At 44.3% G+C, this 19,752-nt stretch overlaps 1 protein-coding gene across 1 annotated transcript; it reads left to right on the forward strand.

The window, feature by feature from the left end:
* The first annotated feature begins 345 nt into the window (after positions 1–345).
* On the forward strand, positions 346–19,005 carry LOC117054675 (elongation factor 2-like). Its single transcript, XM_033163647.1, has 15 exons — positions 346–461; positions 3,704–3,918; positions 5,214–5,395; positions 6,662–6,873; positions 7,924–8,105; positions 8,713–8,818; positions 9,751–9,864; positions 10,142–10,280; positions 10,955–11,150; positions 11,458–11,716; positions 14,552–14,659; positions 15,942–16,295; positions 16,855–17,037; positions 17,784–17,916; positions 18,641–19,005. Exons 1-15 carry the CDS (start codon positions 459–461, stop codon positions 18,832–18,834), a joined length of 2,580 nt encoding a protein of 859 aa, XP_033019538.1. The 5' UTR covers positions 346–458; the 3' UTR covers positions 18,835–19,005.
* Positions 19,006–19,752: the final 747 nt, after the last annotated feature.

Raw genomic sequence — 19,752 nt, forward strand, 5'->3', positions numbered from 1 at the left:
TCCACGATGCTATGAACAGTCATTAACAGGGAGCTTCCTGTGTCCCTAAGATCACTTGCTTCAATGCACGCCAGGGTGTGCACCTGCTTTCATGTGCAAAACAATGGGGGAAGCGTGCATTGACAAGTTAGGGCTGAGGTCTAAGCAAAGATGCCCACGGGGAAAGGGTGGTGGGCTTTGCCAGGGAAGAAAACAAGGCCCCGGAGGACTGCACTGCTCCGGCGCCATGGCAACGCCGGGTGCCCCTCCCTCACAGAGCCGAGCGTGAGAGGCTGCGGGTCATAGACGCCACTTCGCAGGCAAGAAGGCCGCCCCGCTCGGAGGGTCCGTTCTAGGAGTCTGTGCTTTTCTCACCCCCAACCCCCCACCGTCTTCACCCCTCCTTGGTCTCGGCTGAGGCGGCGGCGATTCCTGGACGGGGGAGGAGGGAGCGGGACTATCCGGAGCCATCCGCCGAAATGGTGAGCGGTTCCCGGGAGGGGAAGGCTCGATACCCCGAGCGGGGAGGCCCGGGGACGTCCCCGAGGCTCCGTTTCGCGACGCGGGCGCCCTCCGTCCCCGCCACGGCCCCTTCTTCCACACCGCCCCCCCCGTCCCCACCACACCGGCGGCGACCATTTTCTTTTCTTTTAAGGGCAGCTGCTCGCGAGGGGAGGGGGTTGACGCCATTCTCAACCCCCCCCCTCCAAGGCTCACCTGCCGGGTTGATGCCAGTGGGGAGAAAGGGGGTTAGGTGTGGGGCAGAAAAGGGGCCACGTAGAACCTCCTTATATTTCGCAAGCCGAATGGAAGCTTTATTGGGGGGGGGGTTCTCTCGCCTCCCCCCCCCCGCCACCTTTGGGCACCCCCTCTATAGCCCATAATGCTAATTTAGGAGCTTACCCTGGGGTTATTTTTTTTCCCTGGAGGTGGGGGGGGGTGCATGTATAAAGACGGGGGTGCCCTAAAAAGCTGGTTTGAGATTATCCATGTTTGCAAGAGCCCTGGCTCAGAGGTGGAATTTATGCAGAATCCCAAAACTTGCAATAATAATAATAATAATAATAATAATAATAATAATAATAATAATAATTGTCACACACACCCCTTGCTGAGAGCCTGAGGTCCATTGTGTAACTGTCCTCTTATGCCCGCTAAAGAGGCTCTTCCTTCTCTCTCACGTTCTTGTATATAACATTAATAATGCTAATAATAAAGGTTTTCATTTATAATGGGAAGAGGTTGAAGGGTCTCCCGCCTCTTGCCTGCTTATTTATATCTGCCCACGCATTGCCCATATAATGAAAGATGGTTTATTTACCTTATATTGTTTGGGTCATTTTTTGACAGCAGCAGGAAAGGAGGCTTATTTACATTTTCATGCCCTGATCAATTTTTTTGACAGCCACAGGAAAGGAGAAGTGGGTATGTTTGTTTGGAGACCTGGGCGCCCTGTGCTTTCTCCTTGGAAATGTTTTGCTCCCTCGCTACATTTTTCAGGTAGCAAGGGGCTCTGTGTGAGTGTGTGTTTGTATACACACACTTCTTCCCAGGGTGCGTGATAGAGAACTGTGCTGCATATTCATTGCGGTGGTTTTTTTCTGCGTGGTGCCCCAGAATGCAGTGAAACAGTGCACGAGGCAGTTTAAGGAGTGGCAGAATCTGAGATAATGAAAGAAAAAGACTGTGTTTTTTAAAAACAAATGCCTTTCATCACTGCTGTTTTGTGTTCATTCTGTAAGGTGCCCTAGGAAGATCAGCTGTGTCTTCCAGACGGGCACCCACATACTGCAGCAGGCACTGCAAGAATGGGTTTTCAGGGGTGGTTTTGTTTATTATTATTTTTGGCTTGCTTCCCTTTCATCCTAAACCCCCTCCCCCCACCTCTGTGGCTTAAAATAGCAGCAGAATGTAGCAAGCATATTTAAGGAAACAGAACCGCGATCCTGCTTTCATCATTGGTGAGCAGACTGTAGGACTGCAGCTACCAATATATTGTTGGCACCCCCTTAGTTGTATAGGGCAGGAGTAGCCAGTGTGGTGCCCTCCAGAAAAGAATATAAAACGTTTTGTACTATAACTCCCATCAACCTGGGCTACTGACCATGCTGACTGGGAGTGATGGGAGTTGTAGTCCACTAGATCTGGAGAGCACCACTTTGGATATTCCTGGTATAATGCATTTTAGGTCTTCAAAGCACACTTAAAACAATCATTTAAGGTAAGCCAGCCTGATCTCTGCATCTCTGATAGGGAAGGGAGATGAGTCTGAGAGAAAGTTGCTTCGAGGCACATACCGTAGTTGTCATGGCTGAGGTGACCTGGCCTAGAGATATTTCTGGATTATGCTTATGCAGCCTGATCCTGTGTGTGTCTTTAAGGAAATTCCAGTGAGTTAAATGGGACTTCCTCCCAGGTATGTGTCCTTAGGCTTGCAGCCAGTAAACAACACCAGGATTTGCCAGGTGTTTTGTCTGGAAAGGTTTACCCTTCAAATGAACTTTTATTGTATTTATTCCTTGGTCATTTGTTAAGGTTCTTCCAGACAGAGGATTTTTGGTTTCTTTTTGTGATGCGTATCGAATGTGCATTGAATAATAGAAACAATAAACAATTCTCTGCTAAATACAACAATAACACTAATCACATATCCAAATGATAAGTTTTTTGTCATATATATCATATTCCCAACTGATTAAATTTTGTGTTTTGTTATTCCAATAAAAACAAACCGACTTCAATTTTCTACAAATTTACCACCTTTCTATCTGCCTTCTCTTCCTCATAAGTTTGTCATTTAACCATATAGCCCATTTTCCACACCTTAAAAGGTGGTTTAGGTTTCTTCCAGTTGGGGCAAATTCTCATCCTAGCTGCCATTAATAAGAAGACTACCATTTCAGACTCTTTATTAGGAGGCCATAACCAAAGATTTTCCTCATTTCTAGTAAAACAGCTTCCTAGCAGGACTTTATTATGGGACATTCCCATATGGTTGGTTTTTTTTTTTTTTTTTAAGCCAGATGTGCTGATTTGGCACACCTGATTCTGACAAGCCGTTTGGTATGGGCAAGCTTGCCATTCCTCAAAGGGACTGCTACTGGCCAAGACAGCAAACTGGGCAAGGGTGGCACTGTCCAAAGGCTGTAATGCGAAGTCCCTGTACTGCTTCATCCTCCCTCTTGCTTCTAACTAGTTGTACGGTGCTCAATCAACCATGGGGAAGACCACTGTCAGGGCACAGGCTCGTTTTATTCTTTGTAACATCTTGCAATTCTGTTTTCCAGTTTTGCGGGAGGTATACTACCCCTAGGACTCAGCAGGCCCCAAACGTTTCCCAGAAGCATCAGAACAGAAAGAGGGGTGGGTGGATTTAGAAAAAACATGAAAAAAGAAAAGTGTATCCTGGGCAGCAAAGCTGGACTTCAATGTAGGTCTTTGTCTGGGGGGGGGGGACCCCAGACTGCTGTTCCAACCCCTGCAGCTCACTACCATTCATACAGGTTGTTGCCTGCCCTACTATGCTCATAAAAAGTCACTTGGGCACCTTTTTTGGTCCTCCGTGGCTGCCCTCTGATCCCAGTAGCTCTGCTCAGTGTAGAGGACAAGTCAAGGCACTTAAATCTCCCCTTTGTCCTTTGCTGTTAATTCGGTGGCATGTGTTTTCTGTCTTTGTAGGGGGAAAGGCTTAGTTTTCTTTTCTTTCTTTCCTTTTCCCGCTCAGGTGAATTTCACAATAGACCAGATCCGTGCGATCATGGACAAAAAGTCCAACATCAGGAACATGTCTGTGATTGCTCATGTTGACCATGGCAAGTCCACGCTCACAGATTCATTGGTGTGTAAAGCAGGTATCATAGCTTCAGCCAGAGCTGGTGAAACACGATTTACTGACACACGGAAAGATGAGCAGGAAAGATGTATCACAATCAAGTCTACGTGAGTATTGCTCACATTGGGCATATTGGCTTTGACTGTAAAGCACAAGCCATCTGAAAATGGTGTTGTTGTTTTTAAGACAATGGGCTTAAACTGGGTCTAGTTCAGTGGTTTTCCTCTTAACTGATTTAATTGTGCACACTGAAATGACGGTTGCTGGGTTTTTCTTATTATTGCTCTTATTTAAAATAATCAAGAAACTACAGAAGGGTTGGATTCCTTGCCTGCCTGTTACGATATATACCATGAGGAGTCTTGTGGCAACTTAAAGATTGACAGGTTTATTGTGGCAGAAGATGTGTGGAGTGTGATCCTAAGTACACACACACACCATAAACATAAGGGGCCGGAGTTACTGATACAAATCATAATGATTTTGGCACTGAATTACATGTATGTAATGTATTGGAAAAATGAAGGCTACAGTTTCAGACTCATTGTATTGACCTTGAATCCATATGTTATCCAATGTATCCCCCCCCCCCCGGTTTCAACTCAGCAATTTTAGTATACAGTCATACCTTATGTTGCATCCGCTTCAGGTTATGTGTTTTCGTGTTGCGTCCCACGGCAATCCGGAAGTACTGGAACAGGTTACTTCCGGGTTTCATCACATGCACAGACACGGCACTTCGGCTTGCGTCAATTCCGTGTTACGGATGGGCCTCTGGAACAGATCCCGTCTGTAACACGAGGTTCCACTGTACTTGGTTTAATTTCGCCCTAATTAATATTTATATTGCACATCTCCAGGATGTTGTTCTTGTGGCAGCCTTAATATTTTTGCAAAATTAACAATGAAATGAGTTTTTAAATCTCATTCATAAGCAGCTGAAACATATCCCATTGGCTGTGCCATGAAACTGAATGCTTTACTAAAAAGGGAAATCTTCATTGCCCTCTGAAAACTCAAGAGAGTTGACCAGATGCAGCTCTCCAAAGGAGAGGATGCAACCATCTCAGAAACAGATCTTGTCTCTGCTACCTGCACTTTCACAAATGCAGGGACCCTTTGCAGTGCCTCCTTAGCTGGTCTTAATGCATGTAGGGCAGGATGAGGAATTCAGCATAGTTCTTAAAACTGGACTTCCAGTTCCATCAACCCTGGCCATTAGGCACGCTTGTTTGTGGCTGATGCAAGTTGGAATCCAACACCATCTGTGTGACTGCCTCCAGGTTTCCCCTTCTTGGGACATGCCTCAAGTTCAAAGTGCCTCAAGGCCCAGCTGTGGTGTTTATTGAAATTATGCATAAATGTAAATAGATTTTGGGGAAACCCTCCATCTCTTTTGTAGGGCCATTTCTCTCTACTACGAGCTCTCAGAAAATGATTTAGCCTTCATCAAACAATCCAAAGATGGCTCTGGCTTTCTCATTAATTTAATCGACTCCCCTGGGCATGTGGATTTCTCCTCTGAAGTCACAGCAGCACTTCGTGTCACTGATGGTGCTCTTGTAGTTGTTGACTGTGTTTCAGGTAAGTGTGCTAAAACTGGGAAACTGTAATTGCTTGTGAGAAATCTGTTGTTTGTGAGGCAGCCAGTAAGAGATAGCAGGGGATAAGAATCCTTTGAGAACAAGTGACTGTGTTTTTAGTATTTTGCAGTTCTGCTCTTATAGAATCATGAAATTGCAGAGTTGGAAGGGACCCCTGGGTTGACAATCCCAGCCTTTCTACCAAGTGAGTGTCACAGGACATTGTCTCTTGCATTGCACAAGGTTTCAAAGGCATAGCATGAAGTCACGGGCAAGATCCTGCTCCTTGGGAGGAGGAGTGACCTAGAAACCAGAGATATTTGGTTGGCTAAGAAGGCGGGTCAAAATTTGCAGATCTTTGTTTATGTCTGCGCAGCACTTTTAAATATGTACCAGCCACAAGTATTCTAGAAATTGGAATATGTGCTTATGTGACATGTGGCTGATGTTTCTTGTGCTATCTGTTAAGCCCACAGGTTGTAATAAAAGGAAGCTGAAAGCATAGTTCCTTCATTGTGCACACAGTACAGCGTGGAGATTCAATATGGATATGACAAGCCCAGTATCTATCTGCTCCTTAGTTGTGAAACTCACTGGGTGGCCTTGGGTAACTGAATGACTATCAGCCTAAAGTACATCATGTGTCGTGAGGCACTAAAATGTCGTCCTCAGCTCTTGGAAAAGAAGTGAGCTATAATGCTAGCAAACCTCTTCTAATAATTTATATAGAGTCTGCCGAGACCTTATTATAATTGAGGCTTTTAGCCTTGAGAGTTTGACCCCCCCCCTTTTTAAATAAGGAAATGCTTAGCCCTTATCATTGTGAAAATGACCTTCAGAATGTGTTTGGTGGCTTCCCTGCAGCTCAGGAAGCTCAACAAAATTTCCTGTGGTCAGGGCTTCAGAATAAGCTGGGTGACTTACAAAACATACACAGAGTATGGAATTTCAGCAGCCTGCAATAGCCTGAATGCTACGGGATGTGAGGGTGATGCTCTAGCAGTATTTAACAGTCTTGTTTTTGTAAACTGGCGCAAAATCAGTTCACTAAGGTGGTGGCTAAACCTTTTAAATGGAAACAAGTAAAATCAATGGTTACCCATAGCTTCAGGTTGTTAGGCAGCAAGGCATCTTGTTGTTCCTTCTCTTTGCGGAGTTGACATTTTCAGGGCAGACCTGGGCTGACCTTTCTACAGTCAGTTCTGCTGCAACAGGTTTTCTCTGGAAGCAGGCTAAGCAAACACTGCCTGTCCACTTTCTCGCCTAGGGGTTTGTGTGCAGACCGAGACTGTGCTTCGCCAAGCGATTGCTGAGCGTATCAAGCCAGTGCTGATGATGAACAAGATGGATCGTGCTTTGCTGGAGCTGCAGTTAGAGCCGGAGGAACTTTACCAGACCTTCCAGCGTATCGTAGAAAACGTCAATGTTATAATATCCACTTATGGAGAGGGTGAAACTGGACCCATGGGTAATATTATGGTAAAGAGGACTTACGTTGACATTGGAGTGGATCTGAAAATTATTTTTGGAAGGGTCAAATCCTGCTACACCAAGCTAGCGCAGAAGTTATTTTTCTTGCCTACCTGTGCAAAAACTGTTCATGTGATAGCATCCTGCTTGTGGAATTTGCTGCTGCAGTTTCTCTGAGCAGCTCTTGCAAGGTTATACTATTCCTTAGGGAGAAACCATAGCTCACTGTCAGAGCACACTCACTTCATTCACCAGAAGCCCCAGAATCAGGCCTTGGAAAAGAAGGAGGAGGAGGATCTCTGGTATCAGGGCTCGGAAAGGCTGAGACATTGGAGAGCTACTGCTAGTCAGAGGAGGCACTACTGAGCTAGATAGGCTGGTACTTTGACTCAGAATAAAGCAACTTTGAATGTCTCTTCTACAGAGCTCTTGTTTGAGCAGTTATTTGTGCAGGCAAAGCCATGAAAAATAACACTTGGCTTTTTTGTCTCAGTGGAGAAGCCACATCAACACCCTGCAACTGACTTGAGTCCCTTTTAAGCAGAGGTGACTAACCTTTGGCCCTACGGATGTCTTTGGACTCCAAATCGCATCATTCCTGATCATTGGCCATCTGGGCTAGGGCTAATGGGTATTGAAGTCCAACAGCGTCTGGAGGGCACCTGTTTTGAAGCATAGGTGATGATTAAGCTGTGATATGGATGCCACAGATTGCTTTTCTGGACAAGATCAGGCTCCAGTCCAACCTGCCTCTTGTGCTCTACAGATCAGTAGTCAAGGCAAAACTGCAGGCCCATTCTTGGGTTGCCACCCTCTGGACCTCTCACAAAGAAGGCGTGTTGAGAAGGGCAATAAATAAGTTGGGTACAGAACACGGTTTCTTTAATTTATTGAATGCACTTTAAGCACTTTTGGGTGGCTACATACTAGCCACCGTTAAAATGGCTTGGTCATTTTGATACAAGCCACCTAGATTTCAGTGGAATGTAGGTATGTCTAGGGTTGCATTCTTGATGCATTCCTGCGATAAAAACAGACCCACCCTCCTTCTGTTTGTAGATTGATCCAGTCATTGGTACTGTTGGCTTTGGCTCTGGCCTGCATGGTTGGGCTTTTACTCTGAAACAGTTTGCCGAGATGTATGTAGCCAAATTTGCTGCCAAAGGGGAAAAAGCACAGCTCCCAGCAGCAGAAAGAGCCAAGAAGGTAGAAGACATGATGAAAAAGCTATGGGGAGACAAGTGAGTAAGGGCATATATATATATTTATGCATGGAAGTTGGTGTCACCCAGATAAGTCAGTTTAGGAATCAATCGTTCCGTGGTGTGTACTTGCATATATAATACACTCACCTGTGGGTTTTGGTTGTTCCTCTTACAAAATCAAGATACTGAATATCTATGATAATTAAAAAGTGGTTAGGTACTGAAAAAGCTAGAAATAATGTTGTCAATGTGGCTGTGACAACTTCCAGTAGCACCTTAGAGACCAACTAAGTTTGTTCTTGGTATGAACTTTCGTGTATCTGAAGAAGTGTGCATGCACACGAAAGCTCATACCAAGAACAAACTTAGTTGGTCTCTAAGGTGCTACTGGAAGGAATTTTTATTTTGTTTTGACTATGGCAGACCAACACGGCTACCTACCTGTAGCTGTGACAACTAAGTGTATATTTGATATCTTTCTGCTTTGTAAATTAAGAAGAAACACAGGCAGTAGGATATGGCGGGATCACTGGCGCTTTGTTTGATGAATTGAAAAGTCCAAATAAGATAGCTTCTGTTTCTTTTTCAGTTCCTCAGCCTTTTCACTGTATGTAAAAAAAATAAGGCTTGCTTTTTAATTTAGGTATTTTGACCCGGCAAATGGAAAATTCAGTAAATCGGCAACCAACCCCGATGGAAAGAAATTGCCGCGGACTTTCTGCCAACTCATCCTGGATCCTATTTTTAAGGTGAAACTCTTGACAAGAACAGTATTATCACCTAAACTTGAGAATTATTCCCTCCCTCAATCTGTTAGAACTCCCAAGAACAAGCTATTCTTCAGGGTGCTAAAGAATAGAGTAAAGGATCCATGTGACACCTCAGGCCACTTATTGCCAGCAGACAAGCTTCCCTAGTTTTGATAAAACATCCCTGGAGTAAATATATTTGCAGCTAACTAAGCAGGCTGATCCCCCCCCCCACCTGTGCAACACACATCAGTTAAGTTATAGTGTGTTTAACCGATGGCATGAATGTGCCTTAAAGCAAACTGTTAGGCGACCAGCTTATTGACAGGTGCACTGACAAAATGTTAAGCTTCCAGAATCATGAACCTAGCAGGATCTGCAAAGTGCCCTTGAGTATCGGTAGCAAGCTATAAGATATGGAAGCTGCTGTTCTGTAGCCTTGGGTGGAAATCATGTTAAGCCTATGGAAGTACTGTGCATTCAGTAAACCTGGCACATAAGTCCTCTTCAAGCCTTGTAGTGATGTTGTGAGGATGGTTATGCAGGCTCCACCTCATCAGCATTCTTCCCCCTGTACTAGTTGGAGGGCAACTGTTAGAAGCAAGAGGCCTTCTGTAACCATGGTGGCTCCTGAACCCTGATTTTCCAAGGCACAGGAGATTCCTTGCTTGATAGAGTTACCTTCCAACTTTTGGTGGGCAAAGAGAATGACGACAAGGGGGTGGAGCGGAACCCCCCCCCCCAATGATTACAGGTCACAGATTAAGAACACCTAAATTAAACTATGTGACAACACTTGTCTCTTAAAGTGACATAGAGGAAATCCTCATTTGGCTTGACTTTCATTCAACACACTGTTCTCGGCAGCTGATTGATGGCATGCTAGATCGATCAGGCAAACAAAATCTCTGTAACATACTTTTGCTGTGTAGGTCTTCGATGCCATTATGAACTTTAAGAAGGAAGAAGCATCCAAACTGATAGAGAAACTGGACATCAAGCTGGATGCTGAAGACCGAGAAAAGGAGGGGAAGCCACTGCTCAAGGTACTTTGAAATCGTGTGTGTCTATGTCTCGGTGTCCCTTTTGGCACAGCTGTGCTGAGCAGCACCTGCTTTGCAGATAGAAAGTTGCAAGTTCAGTCTGGGGCAGCACGACAGGAAACAACCTGGGGCATGGCCAACTTTATATATTCTTACGAGATGGGCGCTGGAAGAGTGACATCGCATTTCTGAAGAGGAACACCGCTCTTCCAAATTAACCAAGCAAAGAAACTAAAGGGTGAAACAGTAGCTTGAGCTGTGTTCATTGTCTGTTTCCCAGGCTGTAATGCGTCGCTGGCTGCCTGCCGGAGATGCTTTACTTCAGATGATTACCATCCACTTGCCTTCCCCTGTTACAGCGCAGAAATATCGCTGTGAACTTCTGTATGAGGGACCGCCTGATGATGAAGCAGCTATGGGTAAGATAACATTAGCAATCCAAGGCAGAAAATGACTACTTTGCAAACCCTTGAAAATTCTGACTATATCTTTTTTTAAATTCCCCATCGTTATTCGTACTAGGCTCTGTCTTCATTGGCAGATGTTGGCCTTCTCCTTTACGAAACTGTACAAATCTTTTAAGACTAGGGAGTGAGACCTGATGGTGTAGCAGGACTTGACACTCCCAGAGGTCCTCAGCTGAGCTATCTTGGATCTATTATATAAGCAGCCCTCTACCAAACACACTTTCCATTTCATCCACCTACAGTGGTACCTTGGGTTACAAACGCTTCGGGTTACAAATTCCGCTAAGCCGGAAGTAGTACCTCAGGTTGAGAACTTTGCCCCAGGATGAGAATGGAAATCGCGCGGTGGCAGCGGGAGGCCCCATTAGCGAAAGTGCGCCTCAGGTTAAGAACGGTTTCGGGTTAAGAACGGACCTCCGGAACGAATTAAGTTTGTAACCCAAGGTACCACTGTATTTGAATAGACTTTGCTTTTGTCCAATTAGTTTCCTGTGCCCAATTGATTGGCAACATATAACTGATTGTTATGTTTCATTTTTAAAAAGGAAGGCAAATCCCCCATCGTGATATCTCAGCTGACTTCAGAACTGCCTGTGAGTCACTATCTGTGCATTGTTTTGCTGCAGGTGTTAAGAACTGTGACCCAAAGGGCCCTTTGATGATGTACATCTCCAAAATGGTCCCCACGTCTGACAAAGGTCGTTTCTATGCCTTTGGGCGGGTCTTCTCTGGCATTGTTTCCACAGGCCAGAAAGTACGAATAATGGGGCCAAACTATACCCCAGGAAAGAAAGAAGATCTCTACCTGAAGCCCATTCAAAGGTAGATGGTGATGGCGTCATATCTTTTGGAAGTCAACGCATGCAAAAAAATCACAATGTTATATGTATATTTTTGTGTTATGGGGGCGGGGAACCTGATAAGAGGCAGCAGCATTTTTATTTTTTCTGAGACATTTTTCTTTATGGCATGTCCAGTATAACTTTAGTTACTGAGAGATATGATAGACAGTTAAAAGGGCAATTAGAGAGAATACCTTTTATGCGAAAAGGTTGATTTTTTTTTTCTAAAATAAAAAAAAATACTTTCGATGATAAAATAGATTGTTACCCATCCTCTGTCTTTGTAGAACCATTTTGATGATGGGTCGTTATGTTGAGCCCATTGAGGATGTACCTTGTGGCAACATTGTTGGCCTAGTTGGTGTTGACCAGTTTTTGGTGAAGACGGGCACCATTACCACCTTTGAACATGCCCACAACATGAGAGTGATGAAATTTAGTGTTAGCCCAGTTGTGCGGGTTGCAGTTGAAGCAAAAAACCCTGCCGACCTACCAAAACTAGTGGAAGGTCTAAAGCGTCTCGCCAAGTCTGACCCTATGGTCCAGGTGAGTGTTAGCTGTACCTTTGTCAATTATTGGTTTGCAGTGGAGCTTTGCTGGAAGAGAGTTTTTCGTTATAGCATTTGCAAGCATGCCACTCAAGGGAAGCAGCTATAGGATTGCTCAGAACTTGGGCAGAAATTTCAAAGTAGAGTTTTTTTTGGGTTTGATATCCCGCTTTATCACTACCTGAAGGAGTCTCAAAGCGGCTAACATTCTTCCTCCCCCACAACAAACACTCTGTGAGGTGAGTGGGGCTGAGAGACTTCAGAGAAGTGTGACTAGCCCAAGGTCACCCAGCAGCTGCATGTGGAGGAGCGGAGACACGAACCCGGTGCCCCAGATTACGAGTCTACCACTCTTAACCACTACACCACACTGGCTCTCAATTCTAGGCAAAGTTCTCTCCGAGAATCTCTGTTGTATAGGTTCCTCTTGTAAAACACACTGAAATGTAAGGTGAGATCTTCTACCATCAGAAATGTCACCTTTAATATCTCAAAGCGGCTAACATTCTCCTTTCCCTTCCTCCCCCACAACAAACGCTCTGTGAGGTGAGTGGGGCTGAGAGACTTCAGAGAAGTGTGACTAGCCCAAGGTCACCCAGCAGCTGCATGTGGAGGAGCGGAGACACGAACCCGGTTCCCCAGATTACGAGTCTACCGCTCTTAACCACTACACCACACTGGCTCTCAGTGCGCCTCAGTAAAACAATCCAGCCCTTAACATTTGTAGTCAGCCTATGTCTTAATATTAATTTGGCCACTCAGTTTCTTCCATCTGAAGACTGAATAACTGCCACTTTGTCAATAGTGGAGTGGGAAGTGTATAAGATCTAGCACATCCACAAATACCGTACCTTCCAAGAATGGGGATATTGTCAGATTGAAGGGGTGAAATGATATCTATGGGGAACTTGTAGTAGTGTTGCAACCAGGAAGAAAGCCTCACCACATCATAAGAGTCAAAAACTAATGAATACAGTAGGGATTTATTACCAGATTGATTTTTAAGGGTGTGGTCTGAAGGGCCATCATGCAGTATCTCTGCTTAAGCTAAGCGGGTCTGGTCAGTGTCTGGATGGGAGATTGCCTGGGAACCCAGGTGCTCCAAAATAGCAGGATGTAAACGGAAGAAATAAAACACGTTTTCCCAAATAAGCTTCTCTCACTTGCTCCACAGTAAGTGAAGATTCAGTTGTAGAGTAACAAATCTCTCTTCAGATTTACTGGCTTCTAGGAAGCTGCCTTCTCTGAGCTGAAGAAGATTGAATTCAATCAGAGTATTGTTTCCGTAATTTTAAACTGTTGTGGAGTTTCAGCTAAAGAAGAAAACTGTGTTTTGAAATGGTCGGAAATTTCGGGACAATTTGGTAATAAACCTTTCCTGTCGCCATTGGTTCTTACCTTTCTCATTAACACGGGATAACGACAGGATGGGGGAAATTGCTGCTCCCTTTTACTACAGATGCATCTGGAAGAATATAAACAGGACAGGCAGTGACTAAGGAAGAAAGGTCCTGACTGGATGGGGAGGGCAGTCAATGCCTGTATTCAGTGGTGATGCAAAACCATGGGGATTTTGGAGTCCAGAGGCCAAATGTAGCCTTTTTATCTGGCCCTTGGGACTTTTTCCAGGCCATACCCCTTAACAGCCCTATTCCATTCCCTCCTTCAATATTTTTGCCTGACAGGAATGTGTTTTTGAGCTCTGGTAATGTCTCTTGGCTGCCTGGATTGGGGGGGGGGGGCGGTGTTTGTAGAAACTAGCTTACTGTACAAAGGTAACATTAACCATTGGTTGCTTTGCCGACTTTTGCCTCTGGCACCAGAAAAGGTTGATCAGATGTGGTCCCTGGCCTGAAAAAAAAAAGGTTTCCTACCCCTCCACATTACAATAACTTAGTGAACCTTGGGTTTGTAAGCTTCTCCCTCACCCAAGAAAATGTGAAGCTTCTGAGCATGACAAATTGCACCTTCCTGATTTGTCCATGTATGAAGAAACTGGTTTTTATAAACCACAGTTCACAAACCAGGACATCAAACCAAAGGTGTACCGGTATGTCACTGAAATCTCTCTCACACGCAAGGAAATGGGGAGAGAAGCATACAAGCTTGAGGCTTACCGCAGTGCATGTTTGTTGCGACAAGCTGTAGTTGTGACTTCTGAATGTGGCCACTGTGGTGAGAGGTTATAACCATTGTGCAGAAGAGAGACCTCAAATGCAACAAACATCCATACTGGCTAGTGCACTGTTGATTTGTGCTTTTAAAGACTTCTGTACAATCCCTGAGCTCTGTAGGAATCTTTGAAATTGCAGGATGTTTTGTTGTCAAAACACGTTTTTATCAGAAACCATGTTCCCCCTTCCAAGCTCTCGGGAAGGGATGTGATAACAATTCCAATAAATGCAAGCATATTTATAGATAGGCCTTGGTCTTAGGTAGTACTCTTTCTTGTGTTTTCAAAATTAGGAAGCATTTCTCTCCCCTTCTTCTGTGTGGTGGGGTGGTTCTGTTTGAACCTACTGCTGCACAAGCTACAGAGCATGGCATAAGTGTTATAAGTGCTGCATTTTACCTGGCAGTACCTTGCATTTCACAGGTAGGTGCAGTGCTTGGAGGTCAGGGTTGAAAAGCACATCACAACCTAATCCCAACTTTTCCCATGATTTCTGCATAACAGTTGTGGAAAGGCCCAATGCTTTGATCTTTTGAAAAAATGTTTGGCAGAATTGCAGCACATTCCGCAGCATGAACTACCAGATAAGGAAATGCTGCTAGATTTTCATAACGTTTTCCTCCTGAAACAACCTAATAACCAGCTTTTCCTGTTCACCAGTGCATTATTGAGGAATCTGGCGAGCACATTGTTGCTGGAGCTGGTGAGCTGCATCTGGAAATTTGCCTGAAAGATCTGGAAGAGGACCATGCCTGTATTCCCATCAAGGTATGCAAACTCACATGCTGTGTGGGCAGGGCCAGAACATGTAAATGGCAGATGGACTGAGAATATGAGCTTTTTAAAATGGGAATTCGATATCTCACTCTGGTTTTGTGCCAGATAAATGAGACCTGTGGGTATAGGGCAGTATACAAAGTTAATAAAATACAATTTGGTAGCCCAAAAATAATGAAAATTGAGTCTCTTTATATGACCTATTCACACTTAATTTTGCTTCCAAAGGTTGGACCTCTTTCGGTGGGAGAGTGGCAGGCAAAGGTAGAGGATGGGGTGGGGGAGAAGATGCAAAGTAAGCCTGGGATTATTAATAAGGTTAATTTCTACATTAGGTTCTAGGTTTTGAACATGCTTGTTCTGCATATAAATCCCTGAGCACGAGATGCAAATGCCTGTTGACTTCTAGATTGCTGCTGTGCTCTTGTGCTTCTCCCAGTCATTTCAGTGTGGCTTGTGGAAATGCTTATTAACCAGCATCTAGCCAGTGTAATTGACAGCTCACCATGGCTGAGCACATTTTTTTGCTCTGGCAAAATAACAGAATCAAGGAGGGCCACCACCCTTCTTCTCTGCCTGGAGACTCTGCAATACCAGGCCGACTTCAGAAGTACAGATGAATGGTGGTCGTATTCCTTGATGTCACATGGAACAAAGGTGATACCTGGAGAGCCAAGAGACGTGCTGCTTTCTAGGAATTGGAGGGTTAGTGCACTGGAGACAAGCTCCCACCCCCTAGACTGTGGAGGCAAGGGTTCATTTCCCACAGTGGTGCAGGGTGCAGCATTTGCTCGCAGAGGTGAGAGGCATGGTCACAGCAAGAACTAGAGCTGCCAAGGCGAACTTAGATTTCTGAATCGGATTATTCATTTGGATTTCACTTGGTAACAGGGAACAGTGAATGTGCATTAGCATTTCAAGGAAACTCAATCCACAGCTTTTTCTAGATGACTCGCCAAAACGCGTTGCTGCTTCTGTATTGCTCACTAGTAATTCATGCTAGAGCCTAAATCTGGTAATGAAATCTGTAAATGTAGCCTCTGTTGAGGATTTCAGACTGCCATATCTGGCCTGGTGTGCCATGTATTTCCACCTAGGGGCCACACACATTATAATGAGGCTCCAATTTTGGTATTTGGAGTGGGGGACTTGTTCCGTCACTCTAGCTTGAAATGAACATGTGAAACTAGGTTGTAAATGTTGATCTCAGCAGAGAATGAATCTGTAAAGTGGACTTGAATTTACTTGACACTCTCCTTTTGCAACATAACAGAAATCAGACCCGGTAGTATCTTATCGGGAGACAGTCTCTGAAGAATCGACCCAGATGTGCTTGTCCAAATCCCCCAACAAGCACAACCGGTTGTATATGAAAGCCCGCCCTTTCCCTGACGGGTTGGCAGAGGATATAGACAAAGGGGATGTCAGCTCCCGCCAAGAACTGAAGCAACGGGCTCGGTATCTGGCTGAGAAGTACGAGTGGGACGTGTCTGAAGCACGGAAGATCTGGTGCTTTGGTCCCGACGGAACAGGCCCCAACATCCTGGTGGACATCACCAAAGGGGTCCAGTACCTCAATGAAATAAAGGACAGTGTGGTCGCCGGATTCCAGTGGGCAACGAAAGAGGCAAGTCTGTCATAAAATTAGCACTTGATACACAATATTTTTGAAATTGTTCTGTAAATTTTACGGCTCTCAGGTTCAATCCCTAATAACTCCTGGTTTGTTTTAAATAAAACGATCTGAGGTAGCACGACAAGAGAGATTCCTAGGCAGCCAGTACTGGGCTTGATAGACCTCAGTGGTATGTTTCTGTTTAGGGCTGTTCCATGTGCTTTTAGTAATTCCCCACCTGTTGCACTATGAATGGTTTCACTTGGACACAAACGGACTTAAAACACATTGTTTCTGTGAAACGCCACCTGTCTTAATTTTCTTTGCTGTGCATAAGGTGTTTGATGCTAAGTTTTTTTCATTCTTATTTGCAAGCCTCTGTAGTGGGCAGGAAAACCTCCCAACATTTTAATGCTCCGTAATGTTTTTCTTTATTTCCACACAAGTAGCAACTTAACACTTTTTTTTTTCCTTTTGCCAGCTGAATTAAAACAAGTTTAAGCATTAGGATACCAATAGTACTGCAATCAGGAGTCCTTTCCTTTCCACTTTTGACTGTTGTTTTTTGCAGGGCGTTCTGTGTGAGGAGAACATGCGGGGAGTTCGCTTTGACATCCATGATGTTACTCTCCATGCTGATGCCATCCACCGGGGTGGTGGGCAAATCATCCCAACAGCAAGGAGGGTTTTGTATGCCTCTGCCCTGACTGCCCAGCCCCGATTGATGGAACCCATCTATCTTGTAGAGATTCAGGTATGTCACTGGACCGGGTGGGTTATCACTGAAGCAGGAATCAAAACTCCTGTTCTCAGTTCTGGGATTTCACTGCCACAGTGGACTTGGGCCCACTCTTGTTTTATCCCATTCCTGTTAGAACAAGAGCAGTATCGCCGGATTCTAGGAAATTCCGCTCAACCCGCAACAGATTTTGTTCTTACTAATAGCCCTGCTTGTGCACAAATGTGCAGCTGAAGAGCCTCATTTGACATACTGTGAAAGAACATGAGTTTTAAGCATGTTTAATATTAACTATCTTGGACCTAGGCAGCATTGGCTGATTCCTCACTAAGGCTGCAATTCTTGCCCTACATACCTGGAAGTAGCCCCAACTTCAGACTGGACATGGTATGGATTGCAGCCTTCTTCGTTTAGTTTTGTCTTCCCATTTAAGTGGAGACGTCTAGTCTGCCACCATAAAAGCAGCTAATTTGCTACTTAATCAGGTGAGACTTTTGCAGCATAAAATTGGTTTTTTAATGTATAATATTTATTAACTCTATCAGAGCAGAAATGCTTTTATTCAAGATGTCACGTGGAGCTGTCTTTGTATTAAGGTCCTTAAGTACTGCTCTAGTGCATTTTATTGTAAATAAAATAATTTAGCAGCATAACATTAAAGCGATCCTGTGTCTTATAGTTAATTGTTGAGGAAAGGAGATACTGCGGACTTTCCTTTGAGCCGATGGGAAAAATCTAAACAGCTGCCTTTTCTTCCCCAGTGCCCAGAACAAGTGGTTGGAGGCATTTATGGTGTGCTGAATCGAAAACGTGGTCATGTTTTTGAAGAGTCCCAAGTAGCTGGGACACCCATGTTTGTGGTCAAAGCATATCTGCCAGTTAACGAGTCCTTTGGTAAGAGATTGACTACTGATTTCATGACCTTATTACATCCCACTGGGTGGTTCATACCATTCTTACAGTTAAGTCACTAGTTTTGGGGAAAGGCTGCAATACAATGAAATGAAAACTAGCATTCTTGGCTAGAGTATTCCTGCTTTCAACTTTGCCAGGAAAAGTAGCTGCCCATAATAGAGTGGTACCTTAGCCTAGGAGGGAAAATGACCCAGAATGAATTAGCAGATAGGAGAGGCTGGACACATTAGAGTTAAGAACAGTAAAATTTTACTCTGGATAGTGATACTAGAGTTAGGAAGCTGACTTGTGCAGAGTCAGACCATTGATCCATCTAGCTCAGCAGTTCCTTCACTGACTGGCAATGGCTTGCCAGGGTTTCAGGCTGGTGATGATTCTGAACCCTTACTTGGCAGTGTCAGAGATTGAACCAAGGGCCTCCTGCATACCAAGCAGATGCTCTTACCACTGAGCGATGACCCTCTTTATGAGTTAAAGAAATGCAGCGAGGAAGAGGCAGGTGTAGAAGAACAAAGAAATTTAAGCTAGATTGAACAAGCTTTTCCTGTTGGTATGAATTTAGCATTACTAATGCTGCGTCCGATAAACTTGCTAAAGGTGGCTAAGTAAGAACTTTTGTTTGAATGAAAGGTCTGACAGAGGATATTGCAAGGGGTGTTCTAGCCCTTACAAGTTACTCATATTTTTTTTTTTATCTCCGTAGGTTTCACTGCTGATTTGAGATCCAATACCGGTGGCCAGGCTTTCCCACAATGTGTCTTTGATCACTGGCAGATTTTGCCTGGAGACCCCTACGATGCTAATTCACGACCCTTTCAAGTCGTGGCTGAAACACGCAAACGCAAAGGCTTGAAGGAAGGTATTCCACCTCTGGACAACTTCCTAGACAAATTGTAACTACAACCTCATCCAGGTCAGGGGTGCCTGTTCTAGCACTCAACTTCATCACAGAATTGGATTGCTTCACAAAGCCAGCAAAGGAGTGGGAAACTGAACAGAAAAACTCCAAACATCCAGCAATTATGTCATGTTCACCTAATGAAAAATAAAAGTATGTGTTGAACCGCTTATTTGGTGAAATTCTTGTTTCTGCAGTAAGCAGGCTTCCCCACTCCTCACTGGTATTTATTTCAAGAGCCCCATACTGAAACAGAATTCATTTTGCAGAGACCTTATGACCTCTTGTTCCAAAATCACTTGAGGGCCTTTAATCTTATTTGCAATTGGCCTTTTACGTACAAGCAGTAGCTTTAACAGATGAGAACTACTGCCTTGAAGACACGTTTGAGACTTGAGTAAAGTTAATCTAAACCATCTACTTGCAGGAGTTTTTTTTTTTTTTTTTTTTGCAAAGAGCTGTATTTCAACCCTGAAAAATGTAGGAGACTTCCAATAAAAGACAGTACCTGACTTAGTGAATTTGCCTCACCACCTGGGACCTGCAGTTACAGTGCTGCAAGCTGCACAAGGACTGGAGTTCTCAAACTAGCAATCGGTATGGCTTTAAGGTCAACCCCCCCCCCCGATACCAGGTTACTTTTAATAAGTACAAATTAGCAGACACATGGAGACTGGCACAATGGAAAACCCATCATGTGAGCTAAGAATTGACTTTTGAGACGGCTATACAGAGCAGGATGGGATGCTTGGGAGGTGGAATGGAAAAGGAAAACAATGAATGATACCACTTGAAGTTTGTTCACTTCAGTGAATCTACCCTGAGCAAAACTCAACAGTTAAGGTCCATTAATTTAGTGGGTCTACTCTTGAGTACAGTAGTACCTCGGTTTAAGAACAGCCCTGTTTACAAACTGT

The sequence above is a fragment of the Lacerta agilis genome, chromosome 11, assembly GCF_009819535.1.
Source record: "Lacerta agilis isolate rLacAgi1 chromosome 11, rLacAgi1.pri, whole genome shotgun sequence".
Classification (NCBI taxonomy): domain Eukaryota; kingdom Metazoa; phylum Chordata; class Lepidosauria; order Squamata; family Lacertidae; genus Lacerta; species Lacerta agilis.